Consider the following 18,801-nt stretch of genomic DNA (forward strand, 5'->3'; position numbering starts at 1 on the left):
CCAGAAAATCTGAGCATATCACACCAGTCCTCAGGTCCTTACACTGGCTTCCAGTTACATTTGGGATTGATTTTAAAGTACTTTTACTCGTTTATAAATCATTCAATGGCCTAGGACCTAAATACATTGCAGATATGCTCACTGAATATAAACCTAACAGACCACTCAGATCGAGTCAGTTAGAAATACCAAGGGTTCACACAAAACAAGGGGAATCTGCTTTTAGCTATTTTGCCGCCCGCAGTTGGAATCAGCTTCCAGAAGAGATCAGCAGTGCTAAAACATTAATCACATTTAAATCTAGACTCAAAACTCATCTGTTTAGCTGTGCATTTAGTGAATGAGCACTGTGCGATGTCCGAACTGATTGCACTGTATTTTATGTATGTATAATCATTTTCTATTTTTAACTTAAAGTATTAAATTCATTTTAAATCAATTTTTAAATCATTTTCACAGTTTTTAAATTCCTTGTTTTATTTCTGTGATAATGTTTTTATCTAATCTAAATTAATAAAATTGGATTATTTTACTTTCTTTTATGTAAAGCACTTTGAATTGCCATTGTGTACGAAATGTGCTAGATAAATAAACATGCCTTGCCTTGCCTTACTGTAACTAATAATATCACTTATTAAATAACTTAAAATGCCACTAAAGACTTCAACACTTGAACCATGACAAGGGTAACAGTTGATTGGATTATCTTAACATCACAAGAAATATAATTGCCATGTACATTGGGAGATTTAATAAATAATAATACAATTAATAATAATAATACAAATAATAATAATACACAATAAATAATAATCATAGAATTAATTTAACTTACCTGCTTTTTTTCCAACACTATTTATCTAAGAAACCTATTTTAAACTGATATAATGTGACAATCATTAGCTAATTTGAGACCTTTAGCAGATTTTATATTTACAGTCATAAAGACTAAACATTGCTGACGGTGTCCACAAAAACCTACATTCTTGGTTTTACAACATGTGAATGTATATGTCCCTCTGTGCCATATTACTGCAGCTCGTATGGAGCAGAACCGGCCATGTGACGGGAAAAAACCTGAATGGACTGATGCTGTATCTTCTTGTGTGCTGTCTGTTCAGAGTTGTGTCAGTCCCCTGTCTTTACCATTTCGTTCTCTGACTACAGGGAAAAATCCTATAAATAATCATAAAGAACATACGTTTGGTTATCAAAGGGGTGTGTGTGCGAGGGCATTGTGCTCTGCTGTGTGTGCTAGAGAAGAGACTCAGATGAAGAGAAGGCAACGTGTCCAGTCAATGGCCGTACTGCAGGGCCACTGCTGTTTGAGTCTGAAATCGAAAGATTTAGTGGTATTTCAAGGACGTCCACTGATCTCCACTCTGAGTTAGCTGAGAGACATGAGTCATCAGAGAAAGCATTACTGCATTGAACAAGACCACTTACAATCAAGAGCATCCTCACAGAGTTAAATACCCCAAACAGGGCAGTTGTGAACTATCTAGGCTCATACATCAAATACAACAGCAAGATCGACTGATCCCCTGGAAAGACAAACGCACATAAAAGCACATTATTATTAATGTCCCCTCTCTCTCCAGCTCTTTATTCCCACGACTTTCAAAGATCAATATTTTTCAAAGCAATACAGAGTGTAATTCAAACGAGATGGTTGAACAATTATGAACCTATAAAAATAACAACAATTATATTTGATCAAATTAAAGGCATTATTAGGAACACTAATATCTAATTCTAAGAATTTATGGAAATTGATAGCGACATACAGACAACACTGTCCCTCTCTCTCTCTGGCCTCAGGAGTGACAGTACTCAGATTGAGTGCTTTAAAACCTCCCTGCAGTGCCTCAGCAGTATTATCATCATAAACATTTGACTTGACCACGGGGCACATAATAGCTGCACTGATAATTCATTTCAGCCATCTCAACGTTTATGCTGCATTATTTCATTATTTCATATTTGATTTTAAATTTATCTTACTAAAACTTAATGTGTTAAAGTCTGAATGGGTTAAAGCATGAAATAATAATAATAAAAAATATATATATTTTTGTTTTGTTTTTTGTAAATTTGTATTTAATCATTAATTGTATTAATATTGTTTATATTATAAAGTATGATGATTTAAAATATTACTTAAAATATTTTTTTTACATTGTAAAACATGTTTATGGAACAGTTTTTCCAGTAGGTCAGTAACTTTAATGAAAACATGTTATTATATTATTATATAATTACTTGCCAGAAAGAAAAAAAAGTAATAAAAAGTAAAAAAAAAAAAGAATTAGTATTTGTATTTATAATATATTGTATTAAACTATTTATTATTAAAATTATTTATAATATAGTGTATGCGGAATTTAAATGTTTATTAATATTAGAAATAATTAATTAATTAATGATGTATTAATTTAAAACTATTCAATAATTACAAATATTACAAAAACTATAAATTACAGGAACTTTCCAGTTTTTAACAGGTGATTTTCATGAAAAACTTTGTCAATGCAAAAAAATATATATAAAAAATATATAATAATAATAATAATAATATTTTTTTTCCCTTCCATTCTTGACAGATTTATTGAGATTAACCTGCATAATGTTGAAATACTGTAAAAAGTATATATTTTTAAGTTTAAGTTTACTTATATTTTTAAGTAAATTAAAAAAAAAGATTACTGGAGTAATTTTTACTAGAAAATACTACAGTATTTCAGACTTTCAACTTACAGTAAACACTTCATATTTAATGCAATGTGTTTCTTGATGTTTCTTTGTAATTAATTGTGAAATTTACCCATTTATATATGAGTGAAAGTTGTTTCTACACTTTTTTTTCCACTGGCCTATAGTGTATATGTCTGTGTTTGTGTTAGTGTATGTGTGAGTTTGCACTGACCAACAGCCACCAGGTTATTTATGAAGGTGCAGAGAATGAGAAAGTGCAATTTCAGTCTGTCCTTGCCTGACCTCCTCTTGAACACTGCTTTGAAAGAAAGTTTGGCGTACTTTATGATAAACAGACGGGACTCATCTGCTTGAGAACCTTGCTCAACTGTATCCTCTTTATAGGGAGCTATACATGTATTTTCTCCCATCGTAGGGTCTCTCAGCCAAAGCACAATATAAAGCACCGTCAGGACGTGGCAGCCAACGTAGGCCCCGAACGCTGCCTGGAGTCTGAATTCTTGCTCCAAGAATCCACCCAGTAGGAAGTCCACTGTGCCTCCAACGAATATCATGGACTCGGCCACTGTCATACGTAAAGTGCGACTGGAGCTGAAGCCCATGGTCAGGTCGGCCAGGTAGCTGAATGAGCTGAGGAAAATGGAGACATGGCCACCTGTCAGGCCTGTTAGGGCAACATGCGATCAGGGTCCAGTAAACGCTGATGTTTTCCAACAAGTCTACAGCCAAGATCAACCCCCCACTCAACAGGGACAACACAGAAGGGAGCGCCATGACTCAGCGACGGCCAGCGCGGTCAGTCCAGGAGTCCAGCATAATGGCGGGAGGGATGGAGACCAGGCTGAGGGTGGCGTTGAACAAAAGCAGGATGTAGGAGGCTGTCGTCTGAACCTCCTCGTCCCCTTTGTGGTGCTCAGGGTTACTGCAGATAGTATCATTCTTGAACAAATCTTGACACACCTACAAAAGACAAAAGTTATTCAAAATAAGTTTGAATATAAATTTCAATATATAAAGCACCACAGCACTGTCGAGTAAACACTACAATAAAAGTTAATTGTCTCTGACCTAACTGTCTCTGAATATAGTTTATTCTGTATTATTTATTATATATCACTTTATTTATACTATATACTAGGATAATACAAACCCAATTCCAAAAAAGTTGGGACACTGTACAAATTGTGAGTAAAAAAGGAATGGAATAATTTACAAATCTCATAAACTTATATTTTATTCACAATAGAATATAGATAACATATCAAATGTTGAAAGTGAGACATTTTGAAATGTCATGCCAAATATTGGCTCATTTTGGATTTCATGAGAGCTACACATTCCAAAAAAGTTGGGACAGGTAGCAATAAGAGGCCGGAAAAGTTAAATGTATATATAAGTAACAGCTGGAGGACCAATTTGCAACTTATTAGGTCAATTGGCAACATGATTGGGTATAAAAAGAGCCTCTCAGAGTGGCAGTGTCTCTCAGAAGTCAAGATGGGCAGAGGATCACCAATTCCCCCAATGCTGAGGTGAAAAATAGTGGAGCAATATCAGAAAGGAGTTTCTCAGAGAAAAATTGCAAAGAGTTTGAAGTTATCATCATCTACAGTGCATAATATCATCCAAAGATTCAGAGAATCTGGAACAATCTCTGTACGTAAGGGTCAAGGCCGGAAAACCATACCGGATGCCCGTGATCTTCGGGCCCTTAGACGGCACTGCATCACATACAGGAATGCTACTGTAATGGAAATCACAACATGGGCTCAGGAATTCAGAAAACATTGTCGGTGAACACAGCCGTTGCCAGCTAAAACTCTACAGGTCAAAAAAGATAAACATGATCCAGAAGCGCAGGCGTTTTCTCTGGGCCAAGGCTCATTTAAAATGGACTGTGGCAAAGTGGGAAACTGTTCTGTGGTCAGACGAATCAAAATTTGAAGTTCTTTTTGGAAAACTGGGACGCCATGTCATCCGGACTAAAGAGGACAAGGACAAGATGTTATCAGCGCTCAGTTCAGAAGCCTGCATCTCTGATGGTATGGGGTTGCATGAGTGCGTGTGGCATGGGCAGCTTACACATCTGGAAAGACACCATCAATGCTGAAAGGTATATCCAAGTTCTAGAACAACATATGCTCCCATCCAGACATCGTCTCTTTCAGGGAAATCAAAATTTGACGTTCTTTTTGGAAAACTGGGACACCATGTCATCCAGACTAAAGAGGATAAGGACAACCCAAGTTATCAGCGCTCGGTTCAGAAGCCTGCATCTCTGATGGTATGAGGTTGCTTGAGTGCGTGTGGCATGGGCAGCTTACACATCTGGAAAGGCACCATCAATGCTGAAAGGTATATCCAAGTTCTAGAACAACATATGCTCCCATCCAGACGTCGTCTCTTTCAGGGAAGACCTTGCATTTTCCAACATGACAATGCCAGACCACATACTGCATCAATTACAACATCATGGCTGCGTAGAAGAAGGATCCGGGTACTGAAATGACCAGCCTGCAGTCCAGATCTTTCACCCACAGAAAACATTTGGCGCATCATAAAGAGGAAGATGCGACAAAGAAGACCGAAGACAGTTGAGCAACTAGAAGCCTGTATTAGACAAGAATGGGACAACATTCCTATTCCTAAACCTGAGCAACTTGTCTCCTCAGTCCCCAGACGTTTGCAGACTGTTATAAAAAGAAGAGGGGATGCCACACAGTGGTAAACATGGCCTTGTCCCAACTTTTTTGAGATGTGTTGATGCCATGAAATTTAAAATCAACTAATTTTTCCCTTAAAATGATCAATTTTCTCAGTTTAAACATTTGATATGTCATCTATGTTGTATTCTGAATAAAATATTGAAATTTGAAACTTCCACATCATTGCATTCTGTTTTTATTCACAATTTGTGTCCCAACTTTTTTGGAATCGGGTTTATATATAAATAAGATTTATTGTGCAAAAAAAACCTATTCCTACTCACTGTCCAGTTTAACAGCACGAACACAATCATATATGTATGTATGCACACACACATACATACATACATAGGATGCATACACACATATACTCTGTGTGTGTGCATGTTTATGTGGTTTATGAGGACACAAATTTGTATAATAACATGGGTATGACATAGGTATTACAACGAGAAGGTGATTAATCAGGGGTATTCGACCAAATATTGATATTAAAGTTGAAACATTGCTATTGTGTTGTCTAAAAATGAAGTATAGTATGAACCAAAATGTTCTAAATGACAACATTTTTATTTAAAATTTAAAAAAGAAATTTCATCAGTAGTTTAAAGAATAAAACAAAAATTACATTTCACTCGAATCGTAAATCCAGAGAAACTGAGAATTTTCAAGCGGTCTCTTAATTTTTTTCCATAGCTGTATAGCTACACGTCGCTATGAATGTTTTTTTTGTATTACTTACGAGTACAAAAATAATTGTTGAATGTCCTAGTAATGATATAATCCTTCTTTTCAAGAAAGAATTTTCATTTTAAGACATATATATTTGCAGTTCAGTAAGTGGTCATAGTGAGTTCATCAGAGTGATTCAAACCCTGTTCTTGAGTATGTGAGTCATTTTGAAAGAGTCATTAAACAAACTGGCTAGTTGTTTGTGATTCTGATTACACAGGGAAAACATTGCTAATGCTAACAATTTTATTTTTAACTTTGGGATGCTAAGTGCTGGGGGGACTACAATGAATTGTGATTTCTGCAAAAATGTATGACTGAAAAAAACAATTATGAAGGTCCACCGATCGTTGCTGGGGTGTACGCAGATCATACAAAAATGTTCACATGCAGTCTTACGAACTCATTAGCTTTCAGTTTGCCAAAACGTAAAATAGTTCCAAATAGCCATAATTGTATGATTTTTTTTGTGCATTTTAATCTCTACGGCAGTAGTGACTGTCATTCACTGAGTGAATCATCCATTCATACACTAAACCGATTTGTCAAAAAACAAAACTATTGTATGTTGCTTGGAGACACTGCTTTTGTTACTCCATTTGGAATAAAAACAGACACGCTATTATTGAATAATATTGTATGAACTGAACCAAACTGAAGCTGCATATCACACTTGCATCCATGCCTAATGGACCCTGATCGCAGACTGTGATGGCACATTTCAACAGTTATTAACATCATACATTTTTCAGATTTTCATTAAAAAAAGAATGTACATTTATAGGACTGTACGTTGTGTTTTCTTACCTTGGCATTATATTCATGCTAAAATAAAATAAAAGGGTTCATGCTCAACAGCACTCCTGCTCATATGATATTTCGTAGATAAGTGAACAAAAGTGTTCATAACATGTTTATATGAGATAACAGCACAAGCTGGTCTGATAAAATGTTGGATGGCAACAGTTACTGTAGGTCAGTATTTTTTAGGTGAGGCAGCTTAGCACTTTGCACAAAACTAGCCACTTTGACATCTTGACATTTAACAGTCCTTTTCTAGGTAGAGCAAATGTTATCGAACGAAATTCGGTTAGTGCGTCTTAGGTTAGCTTTGAGGTTTTTCTACTTCTCTAATTTGTTTTTTTTTTTATTCAGTGTCAGTAATGATGCTCTAAGGCATTATGGGAATGATGCACAACCCGAGCAGTAAGTCATCGCGCCGGGGGACACCCTCAGTTATTGTAAGAACAAGCCTCGGGGAAGCTCACGAACTGCAACCTCACAAATATGATGATATCAAGGAGTAAATGGCAAGAATCGAGGCCATTAAGAGTGGCATAAATGAACACTTTGCAATAAATGATTGGACCCTCTTTAATCTTTGAACAGTTTTCACTGCGTGGAGTTGTGCTCATTCATATGATATATTCATCCACATTTTTCTGAGAGCTGTTATGTGTGGAGCTGCAGAGTTCATTGGAAGGGTAAGAGAAGTTAAAGGAGAGAGGAAAGGAAGGACACTCGCTCAGGAAAAGGGGAAAAAAATGCAGTATGACAAGAGCAGGAACTAAAAACAGCTGCATGTTTTGGAAAGCGTCACCCTTAAGCAAATGCATATATTCACTGCATTATTTATATTCATAAAAATGTCTTCAGAGTCCACACATATTATTGTTCCTGTGTTTTCGGTTTTACTTTGATGCTTTTTGTTTCTTTTTAGACAAAAGTTAAAGTTATTATTGTTTTAAAAAAAAATCAAACAACAAAAAAGGCCATTCATTTAAACCCTTCTCTGTACAGAATTCATCAGGATGTAAATATATTTAAATAGTAAAAATCATTACTAATTTTAATGTAAAAGAATGTTAAAATGCTACAGTAAAAACTCAGCATTAAAATTACCTGCATAATTATATTAGATTTAAGTACAAAAAGTAAAGTAATTGTAAAATACTATTTGTACTTAAATGATTTTGGCAAATGGCTGCAATATAGCAAAGAGTGAAAAATTAAAAAAATTACGGAATACTTTCCGTACCCACTGTAAATAATCTATATATATATAAATTATTTTTATTGTAAAACTTAAAAAAAAATATTATTAAAGCAAAATTTTTATTAACGTTAAATTTTCATTTAAAAGGAATGGATTATTATATCACTGTATTTTATTTATTTGGCTTTTTTTTGTTTTTTTACATATTTACAGAAATTACAGAGAGCTTTTTTTGAAAGCAAACATTTTGAATGTATACATTTTCCATGTTGTCTTCCCATCTTTCATTTCATTGTTATATTTAATATTATATTGAATTATTATATATAAATATCAAAAGCTGTTTAAAAAGATTTCAATTGTATGTTGTATGTCACATGGCAGGACATGTAAGCTCCTGAAAAAAAGTTAAATTTCATGTCATTGCACAAGGTTAAAACAAAGATACTGCAGTTTCTCAAGCATAGCCAATGTTTAAGTTCAGCAACAGAATACAGACTAATGACTGTCAGCGATTGTTTAATCTGGTGCATGAGTGATCACAGCGCCTGTTGTTTTGCTCTGGGACTGTCATGGCCGGTTCGGCTTGATTAATGCCTGCTGTAGTCTTGGGTTTTGAGTACATCTCGAGCTCCACTGCTATTCTCCAAGCACTCCGTGGTTCTGCTTCGGGCATTTCCGTTTTGTGTACTAGAACTGGACCCTGCTGACCTGTTTTTCAGTTCAAAGAACAAAACACTGACTTGCCGGACGCATTTGATTAATGTCTCTGCCTTTCACTCTTTTTACTTTTCCTCCTTTAAATCGCAGCAGTAGCAGCTCTCTTACCTTTGTGATAATCATTTGTTGATATGCAGGTGTCACGATGAAAGTGCTGGTCATGTAGAGGAAAATCACCGGTTCCACTGTAACAACTCTCCTTAGTTTCTCTTTCCATGCCGACATATTTAACTTTGCAGTGACAGAACAAGGAAGCACGAAGCAAACAGTCTAATAATATTAAAGTCGTATTAGGTACAGTAAACCCATGTAAAGCGTTCATACTGTCCAAAGGGAATAGTGGACGAAGGAACTGTTTTCTTGTTTAAAAAAATGCTCTCTAAGGTTAGTCACATGCATGTCAGCTGGAACAGGAGGAAATTGTCTCTCTCGACATTCTCTTATCAGAAATTGTTCTACTTTGTGGATGTAAAAGCGGTTGGCCTTTATTTGCCCTATGAACACATCCCCAACAGATTCACACTTCCCCAGAAAAAGCAAAGAGTTGTGAAAATACTGTTATTTTTTCGGCAGTATGCGTTTTCAGAATGTTAAACGTGCAAAGTGAAATGTCCTTTGAATGGCGCAACCATTTCCTCCGAATGGTTTTACTGCAGCGAATATGGAAGTGCACATTGAAGATATTCATTTTCAGTGCTTCAATTATAGCCTGTCAAATGTTTCTTTTTGTAAATTTCTGCAAAGTGTAGTATAGTATGAACCAATAACATAATAGTTTAATGTTGTACATCTTTATGTTTAGTGGTGGGGGGTGGGGGTTATAAACTGTCCGAGAGAGCTCAACATGCTGCAACTTAAGAAAACACTTACAAATAAAAAAACACCAGCACATAAAAAAACATCTTCATCAGTATGACAACACATGCTGCAAATACTCATAGCACATTAAAATACAGAAATGCTCTGCAAATACTCGCAACACGACCAAATACAGAAATGCTCTGCAAATACTGACAACACGACCAAATACAGAAACGCTCTGCAGATACTCGCAACACGACCAAATACAGAAACGCTCTGCAAATACTCGCAAGACGACCAAATACAGAAACGGGCTGCAAATACTCGCAACACGGCCAAATACAGAAACGCGCTGCAAATACTCGCAACACGACCAAATACAGAAACGTGCTGCAAATGCTCACAACTCAACCAAATACAGAAATGCTCTGCAAATACTCGCAACACAACCAAATACAAAAACACTCTGTAAATATTCGCAACACGAGCAAATACAGAAACGCTCTGCAAATACTCGCAACACGACCAAATACAGAAACGTGCTGCAAATATTTGCAACACGAGCAAATACAGAAACGCTCTGCAAATACTCGCAACACGACCAAATACAGAAATGCTCTGCAAATACTCACAACACGACCAAATACAAAAACGCTCTGCAAATTCTGGCAACATGACCAAATACAGAAATGTGCTGCAAATACTCGCAACTCAACCAAATACAGAAATGCTCTGCAAATACTCACAACACGACCAAATACAGAAACGCTCTGCAAATACTCGCAACACGACCAAATACAAAAACGCTCTGCAAATTCTGGCAACACGACCAAATACAGAAATGTGCTGCAAATACTCGCAACATGACCAAATACAGAAACGCTCTGCAAATACTCGCAACACAACCAAATACAAAAACGCTCTGCAAATACTCGCAACACAACCAAATACTAAAACGAGTATTAGCAGAGCGTTTCTGTATTTGGTAGTGTTATGAGCATTTGCAGTGCGTTTCTGTGTTTGGTCGCGTTGTGAGTATTTGCAGCACATGTGTTGTCAAACAGATGAAGATGTTTTCTTAATTTGTTGTGGCTCTCTCGGCCACCATAGTTTTAGCATATTAATTATGATTATTATTTCTGATTACTACATTTAAATCATTTTAAGAAGTATTGGGGCCAACGCTGAAGTTTGCTGAGGCCGCCTAGTGGGCCCAGGCCTCATAAGATCCATTGGTTTAGTAGAATGCCACAACATGATTTACACATCACTGTTTTCAATTAAAAACTAAGAACTTTGTAGGTGTTTTGTCCTTTTATTTACATTACAATGGCATTTGGGGGCCTGCAACCGCAAACTTTTGAAAACGGGTTGACACCATGCATGCATGCTTTGCAATGTTTGTTCACTGCACTTTAGAAGAATGTGTACGTGTGCAGGCGCATAGTGTTTCTTTACAAATGAACATCGCCAACTACTGGCTTGGCACATATAATACAGCATTTTTTATTTAGTTTTCCTTTTCGCGGATCTGTATGAATGGGATTAATTTTGAAATCTTTGTCATCTATATGCAAAACTTTTCAAAAACGCAAAGGACATCGTTGTCATGTAAACATACCCTTAGAAAGGTAGTTTGTCTCAAATGGAACATTTAACTGTTTTTTTTTACTACATAAGTATTTTCTGGTTTCTATTTAAAGAAAGTGATGTTTCAAACTTACATGATGTGTTGCTGCTATTGGTTTAACACATTAAGCCCCTCCGTTTCTGCTGTGTAAGGTTAACTGTAAACTGATAAAACGCCCATTCTTTGCATTAGCTACAGTTTACTTTATTATGTTATGTAAGTGTGATACACCTTGATTTATAACACAAGTTAATATTCATACGATATGTGTTTGTGATAATACGCAGTCGTTTGTTAGAATTGCAACCTTCTTTGTGTAGGATAATATTAAGGTAGGGGGAACCGAAGAAAGCGGAACCAAAGTGCAGGTATCGTTGTGCTGCGGTACCGAGGTGACGGGCGCCGTCCTCTTCTCTCATACAGAGATTTGTATATGAAGATGGCGGTTCGCTCTTTTGGGATACAACATCAGACAATGAAAATTTCCAGACAATACAACACCTTGCCTCTCAGGTAGAGACCCTGACCCACATGGTGGCTTCTTTGATTGAGCAGCGGACAGAAAATACTCGAAGGTGCCCATCTCCAATCACTCAAAGCATGAGATCATCCTGCCGAGGAGAACCTCTCTGGGAACCATCCAACATGTTGTCAAGGTCATTAAGACAGATGCACCAGTGTTACCTCAAGCTGATCCCACACCAAGAAAGATGACCTCAGTCGAGGTTAAAGCCGCCGCTTCTCCCAGCGCTCCCCCGCCAGAGTCCTGGCTCCCCCCTGTTGATATCAGCCACCTCAACCCTGAACAACAACAGGTAGTAAGGGAAGTGCTCTACGAGGAATGTGGGGCATTCGCCCGTGACAGCGACGACATAGGATGCATCCCCTCCCTGCAGGTGGAAATCAGAACCAAGGACGACATTCCCGTTCAGAGGACCTACGCTTCCATCCCAAATCCACTCTACAGGGAAGTTAAGGAGTACATCCAGGAGTTGTTAGTTAAAGGGTGGATTGTGAAGTCCCATTCGCCCTATTCAGCGCCTGTTATCTGTGTAAGAAAGAAAGATGGATCCTTGCGCCTGTGTGTCGATTACCGGCTCCTCAACAACAAGACCGTGCCGGACCGCCATCCCCTCCCCAGAATTCAGGACCTCACTGACTCCCTGGGAGGTTATGCCTGGTTTTCGATCCTTGATCAAGGGAAAGCCTACCATCAAGGTTTTATTGCCGAAGGATCGAGGCACCTGACCGCATTCATAACCCCATGGGGGCTCTACGAGTGGGTCAGGATACCCTTTGGGCTATCAAACGCCCCAGCAGCCTTCCAAAGGAGCATGGAAAGTATGCTTGACATACTGAGAGACGAATGCTGTATCCCTTACCTCGATGACGTGTTGTGCTTCTCCAGGTCCTTTGATGAGCATGTGCAGGTGCTACGCAGAGTCCTCCAAGCCTTGCAACACCACGGGGTAAAACTAAAGCCGGAGAAATGCGAGCTCTTCCGCAAGGAGGTCCGATATGTCGGCCGGTTGGTGTCAGCGGAAGGAGTAAAAATGGACCCCAAAGACCTTGAAGCAGTGAGGGCACTGAAAGACAAGACACCACAGGCAATTGGGGACGTCAGGCAGTTGCTTGGGTTCCTGAGCTATTATTGGACATACGTGCAGGATTTCTCATGTATAGCCAAACCCCTGTACGACCTGCTCCAGTCGAAGCCCAGTCCATCTCCGGCCACACCTTGGGAGAGAAAGAGAAGGAGAGTTGGAAAGACCACCTACCCAATGTACTCCAGGCATATAATTGTACAAGACACGAGGCCACAGGTTTCTCACCATACTATTTGTTGTACGGCCGTCATCCTCGCCTACCAGTGGACATCCTCTTCGGTCTCCTAACAGATGAGAGGGCTGAAACGAATGGGCAAAAGGGATATGCTGAGAAATGGGCAGGAAAAATGGTCGAGGTGTACAGAATAGCAGACGCAAACAGCCGACAGTCCAGCTCCAAAGGGAAGACATACTACGATAAACGGAGCAGAGGGGTGGTTCTTCAGCCTGGGGACAGAGTCCTTGTACGCAACCTCAGTGAACGAGGGGGCCCTGGAAAGCTTAGACCGTACTGGGAACAGCTTATCTACATTGTGAGAGAACAGGTTGGAGATAATCCTGTCTACAAAGTAAGCCCGGAGGCGGGAGGCCGACCAGTTCGCACTTTACACAGGAACCTCCTTTTACAAGTCAACGACCTACCTGTAGAGCCTCTTCAGAACTCGGACTATTAACACAGCTGAGTCGCAGAAGAGAAAGAAGAGAGCTTCAGAGATCCCGAAACCCACGCACGAGACACGGGACCCAGATGTAAGTGACTCTGAGGAAGAGGAGGTCGTGCCTCGTTACTGGTTGCGAGTACCGATGGAGAAGCCGAGAGCTGGAAGTTACTCACTTGTGCCGCATGTTACTCCTGACTTCCTAAACAGATCTGAACAGAATGAGACCCACCTGGGTGAAACGATTCAGGCAGAACCTGAACAGGACAGGGATAGTAATAGAGACGAGGAACAAGGGACATCCAGTGAGGACGAACATGGCATGGAGCAGCTCCAACCTATAACCGATCAAGAGGAACGGCATGCTGTCCATCAAGAGAACCAGGTCCCCACACCACAACCTGAACCTCAGATCCCACTGAGACAGTCCACGAGAGAAAGACGACCAAGTTATGTGTTTACTTATCCATCCCTGGGTCAACCTGCTTATCACCCATGGCCCACTGTGAGTGCAGTTGGAGTCCAGCCATTACAGTATACTTACCAGTGCTCCGGCCCACCATACCCATATCACTTCCAACCCCCACCCATCGCCCCATGCCCTTACTTACCTGTTGTGTACCCAGCTCACTGTGGATGAGATGCCAAGAAAGACAATTACATACATTCTATACTCACCAGATGCGATCTAGCACACACACTGTAGGACATATAGGATACACTAATTGAGAGTATATCCAAACAACAACAATCAGCATTCCTTAAGGTACAGTATCATGTTATGCAATAAGTGACAAATTAACAGAAGTGCTAGCACTTCCTTGTGTCATAGCGTACATTAGATTGTATTCACTTGTCATTGCACTGTTTTGTATACAGTATATTATTGTTGAGATACATTATACCAAGTATTAGTCATCTTACTCTTTTAATATTGGTGTCAATGTAATACTTAATACTTGATGTACAGTATATCAATTGAAATTTAAAAAAAAAATTTCCAGTTAGATAAACATTATTTAAAGCAGAACAAATTAACTCAAGAAGCAAAACTGCATAATAAGAAAATGTATGTTGAATAATGTAAGTCTATTTTTTTATTGATCCATTGGCAGATTTTTAGCAGAAACATTTATTATGAACACTAAAATGTATTATTTTCTGCTTGTATTATTTAACATATGTTTTGCAGTGCAGAAAGAGAACAAATTTGAATTAAAGTAGGTGCAAAAAGAACTAAAATGCAGGGGTTTTAATTTTAAAAATGTCACACGGTAAAAACATAAATAACAGACATTTTGCACAGCACACCTGATGGTTTCAGTCTGTTTATGCACTTATTGTACCTCCAATCCGTATGCAGAGCGTGAATACACGAGCCGCGGGGAGAGATCGCAGGCAGCCAGCATGCAGTATGGGAATGAACCCTTTCTCACCTGAACTAGTGTCTTTCTCTCTAGAGGCCCTGATATCTGCTGGTTAGAGTTCAAATATTTACACAGGCATGCTGGCTGAGGAGTCTTATTTGTGTCTGCACACTGGACTGGTCTATCATACAGCACTCTCATAGATCTGTCTTCTTCAATACTGCCTCAATTCCTGGTCAAATGTTTAATGATGTTTATCGTTAAACATTATTCAGCTTTAAAAACACAATACTTGTCAGATGTGAGTGTGCTGTGTCATGTTGTGTACATAATATAGGCTTATACTGTGCATATGCGCATGTGTGCATACACACTCAGATATATATTTCCTCTATTCTGCATTCCACATGTATAACCGTAATATCTTAATCAGTGCTTTCTAATGGGCTATAAACGTGATGTCTGGAGAGAGGTAGCATTATTATGTTGCCTTCTGCAAATCTAAGCTGGTCTTCACCCAGACAGGAAAATAGAAAGTTAGATGCAATTGTAAAATATGAAGTCACATTGTGAGATATGAAATCACAGATAGTGAGATATGCTGTAGATGAGTATTCATGAGAAATAGTTGCAATTACAGGAAATAATGTATGAAGTCAAATAGCAAATATAAATGGGCAATCATGATAAATAGCCACAACTACAAGAAGTATTAATTCATTACTAAGTAGCAATAATGAGAATGAAATCCCAATTGTCAAATTTGAAGTCCAAACTGTGAGAAATAAATGAGCAATCATGTAAAATAGTTGCAATTACAAGAAATAAAGTATAAAAATGAAGTCAAAATTGTGAGATATTAAGTCACATACTGAAATCCACAATTGTGAGTAATAGTTGCAACTACAAGAAATAAAGTATGACATTTCAATTATGAGTTAAAATTGTGAGAAATAGTGTTGCAATTGTGAGATATGAAGTCACATAGTGAGATATAAATAATCAATCATGAGAAATAGTTGCCATTACAAGAAATAAAGTATGAAGTTAAAATTGTGAGATATGAAATAAAATGAAATCACAATTGTCAAATATGAAGTCAAAACTGTGATAAACAAAGTCGCAATTGACCGTTCGCAAAGAGCTGACCAATCATAACGCCGAATCTGCCATCTTGCCTGACAATCAAATCAGACAGGAGAGTAGATTAACCTTCGGTGGACTTAAACTTAAAAATGTTGTGTATTGACATCTTTCCGCAGTTGAAATAAAATACATTCTGATGATTTAAGCAAATATGAAAAGACGATCGGTTCACATGCTGCTTGAACTGAGTCATACAGTGATTTTTCATGACATATTAAAGAGCCACAAAATGGTATTTATTGTTTGAATTTCTTCAAACTCGTGCAGTGTGTCTCAAGCTTTAGGAGGGTGGGTTTTTGCAAAGTGTCAATTATGAGACAAAAACTTTGAGAAACTGAGTCACACTTGTGAGATGTGAAGTTAAATTGTAAGATATAAATGCGCAGTCATGAGAAATAAATAAAGTCACAGTTACAAGAAATAAAGCATGAAGTTGCGAGTATGAGAAATTAATTTTGAAATATGAAGTCAATATTGTGAGGAATAATGTCACAATTGTGAGATGGAGTCACAGTGATATATAAATGCACAGGAATATTTGCAATTACAAGAAATATAGTATAAATGTGCAATTATGAGTTGCAATTATGAATCAAAACTGTGAGAAATTAAATCACAATTGTGAGGATAAATCTGCAATTATGCAAAATAGATTCACAGTTCAAAGAAATTAAGCCGCATTTATATGACACAAAGTCAAATTTGTGATAAATGAATTTGCAGTTGAATTAAATCACAATTACAAAATAACAATTAAGAAAAATAAAGTTGCAATTGTGATATGTGAGGTTGCAAATATGAGAAATAAATTCACAGATGTTTATATTTTTACTCTGAGATACACTCAAGACAGCTTACTAGGTTTAAAAAAACAGTGCTTTACAAATTTCTTTCGCTGTCCCCACTTTTTGGGAGATAATCAATGCCCCTGTCTAAATGTGTCCACCCCCACTTTTAAATTATTTCTACACTGTTGCATAGATATGCATACAGTGGCGAGCATCTGACTAGACAGCCGTGAATAATGAATGCATATTCTACTTGGTGAAAACGGTAATTGTTGCAAATTACCTTATAAAATAGCAAACATAAAAAGCTCTGTAAAGGGAAACAGTTTTTTTTTTTCTTGGACCTCAGCCATGCTATACATTAGAACCGTGTGCTCACGTGCGAAACGAACTACACTGTAGCTCTCCTGAAGGGTGAGATTAATGGTCTGACCTTCACTGAACGGCCGACGTATTTAGCACAAAGTTTGCAATAGTGCTAGTGCTGCTCTTCTGATGAAAATGTCGCAAAGCTGTTTGGCATGACGAACCAGGCACACACTCGCACTCATCCGCTCCTAAAGATAAAAGTTTAAGTGCATAAGAGCCACACACAAAATGAAAGAAACAGGAATACCCTCCTTGTAAACAGACCACTAGAAACAGTGACGTATGCGCCCTTTATGAGAGAAAATTATTTTTGTTTTAAAACCTTTCGCTCTTGTTCTTCTTTTCGGATGGGCAGTGAACCATGCATCATCTCGTGGTCTTAGTTCGCTTGTTTTGTTAAGAATTTATAACGTTTTCCTTTTCACTGAGAAAATGGTGTTCTCAGAAGAGCAGCTTTCTTGTCACGCTACAGCACGTTGTGCATGGTTTTCTATTCGATCTCCTATTCGGTTACAAAACCTGATCTTGACTCTAGCTCTATTGCTTTCAATTTATGTGGCTTAAAATTATACAAAATGCTTGTTATTAACTTTAAATGTGGTAATTGCATTATATTGTATGTGAATTAAATGAGTCCATCAGTCAGGGTCTCTGATCTGCTAATGATCTTTTCTGCGTAAATGCTTTCATAAAATATCTCTATTTCTTTTTGCTGTGTTAATTCAGACAGTGTGGTGGGGAGGAAACTGCTTTTGAAGTGTTGATGCAGTAAGCATTGTACTAGGTCTTTCTCTCTTTCTCATCATAATTCCCTCTGATCTGTCTCTTGGGATTCTGCTTCACCTCTACATAAAACAGTTCTTGGTCTCTCACCTAACCGCATTGACTCTGAGGCTGATAAATCAGGAATTCATGCATGTACGTGTACTCATTTGTTAGTGTGTTTTGGGTTTTGAGTCTCTGATGGAGCTTAAAACCGTTGATTAGATCTGAAATGCAACGCTAAATAAATCCCATTGTTTGAAATGCAGGTGCCAATTCTGATTTTCTTTCCCATAGGAAAGTAAAACCACAAACAATATCTCCTTTTTGAATTGCTTCTTGTTGTCAAATGGTCATCAAATGGAGACTTTGAAAAAAGTAATCAAACATAATTTATGCCAAAAAGAAACCTCAGAAAAGTCTCTAATTGAGCTCAGATTTACCAATACATCAGTCTGTGATCACAAGTCAAAGATTTTGGTATGAACACAAACATTTTTTTTTATCAAATTCTCTCAAATCCAAATTATGACCTTGCTTGACTCGGCATTGAGCCTCTGCTGGTTGATAATGCAACTACATCTTTTTGCTGTAAAAAAGATTCTTTCTTCATTGACTAGCATTAAAAAGCAGCCTGTGCATTCTGATGAAATACATTTTTTGCAAAGCAACATATTTATCTCTGTTCGTCTGTCTGTCTGTCTGTCTGTCTCTCCATCCATCTATCTATCTGTCTGTCTGTCTGTCTGTCCGTCTACCTATCTATCTATCTATCTATCTATCTATCTATCTATCTATCTATCT

At 37.7% G+C, this 18,801-nt stretch overlaps 1 protein-coding gene across 1 annotated transcript; it reads right to left on the reverse strand.

Moving 5' to 3' along the window:
• Nucleotides 1-3,492: 3,492 nt before the first annotated feature.
• LOC107582964 (proton-coupled folate transporter-like) lies at nt 3,493-9,129 on the reverse strand. The gene is made up of 2 exons (XM_016268987.1): nt 8,977-9,129; nt 3,493-3,675 (listed from the first exon to the last, which is right to left on the reverse strand). Exons 1-2 carry the CDS (start codon nt 9,091-9,093, stop codon nt 3,493-3,495), a joined length of 300 nt encoding a protein of 99 aa, XP_016124473.1. The 5' UTR covers nt 9,094-9,129.
• Nucleotides 9,130-18,801: the final 9,672 nt, after the last annotated feature.

Source organism: Sinocyclocheilus grahami, unplaced genomic scaffold (genome assembly GCF_001515645.1).
Source record: "Sinocyclocheilus grahami isolate Dianchi unplaced genomic scaffold, SAMN03320097.WGS_v1.1 scaffold48.1, whole genome shotgun sequence".
Taxonomy (NCBI): domain Eukaryota; kingdom Metazoa; phylum Chordata; class Actinopteri; order Cypriniformes; family Cyprinidae; genus Sinocyclocheilus; species Sinocyclocheilus grahami.

Excerpts from the sequence above, each read along its gene's own strand:
- LOC107582964 (XM_016268987.1), bottom strand. The coding sequence starts at position 9,093 with ATGTCGGCATGGAAAGAGAAACTAAGGAGAGTTGTTACAGTGGAACCG. Across the intron at positions 3,676-8,976 it reads AACAAATGATTATCACAAAG|GTGTGTCAAGATTTGTTCAA; the intron begins GTAAGAGAGCTG and ends TGTCTTTTGTAG.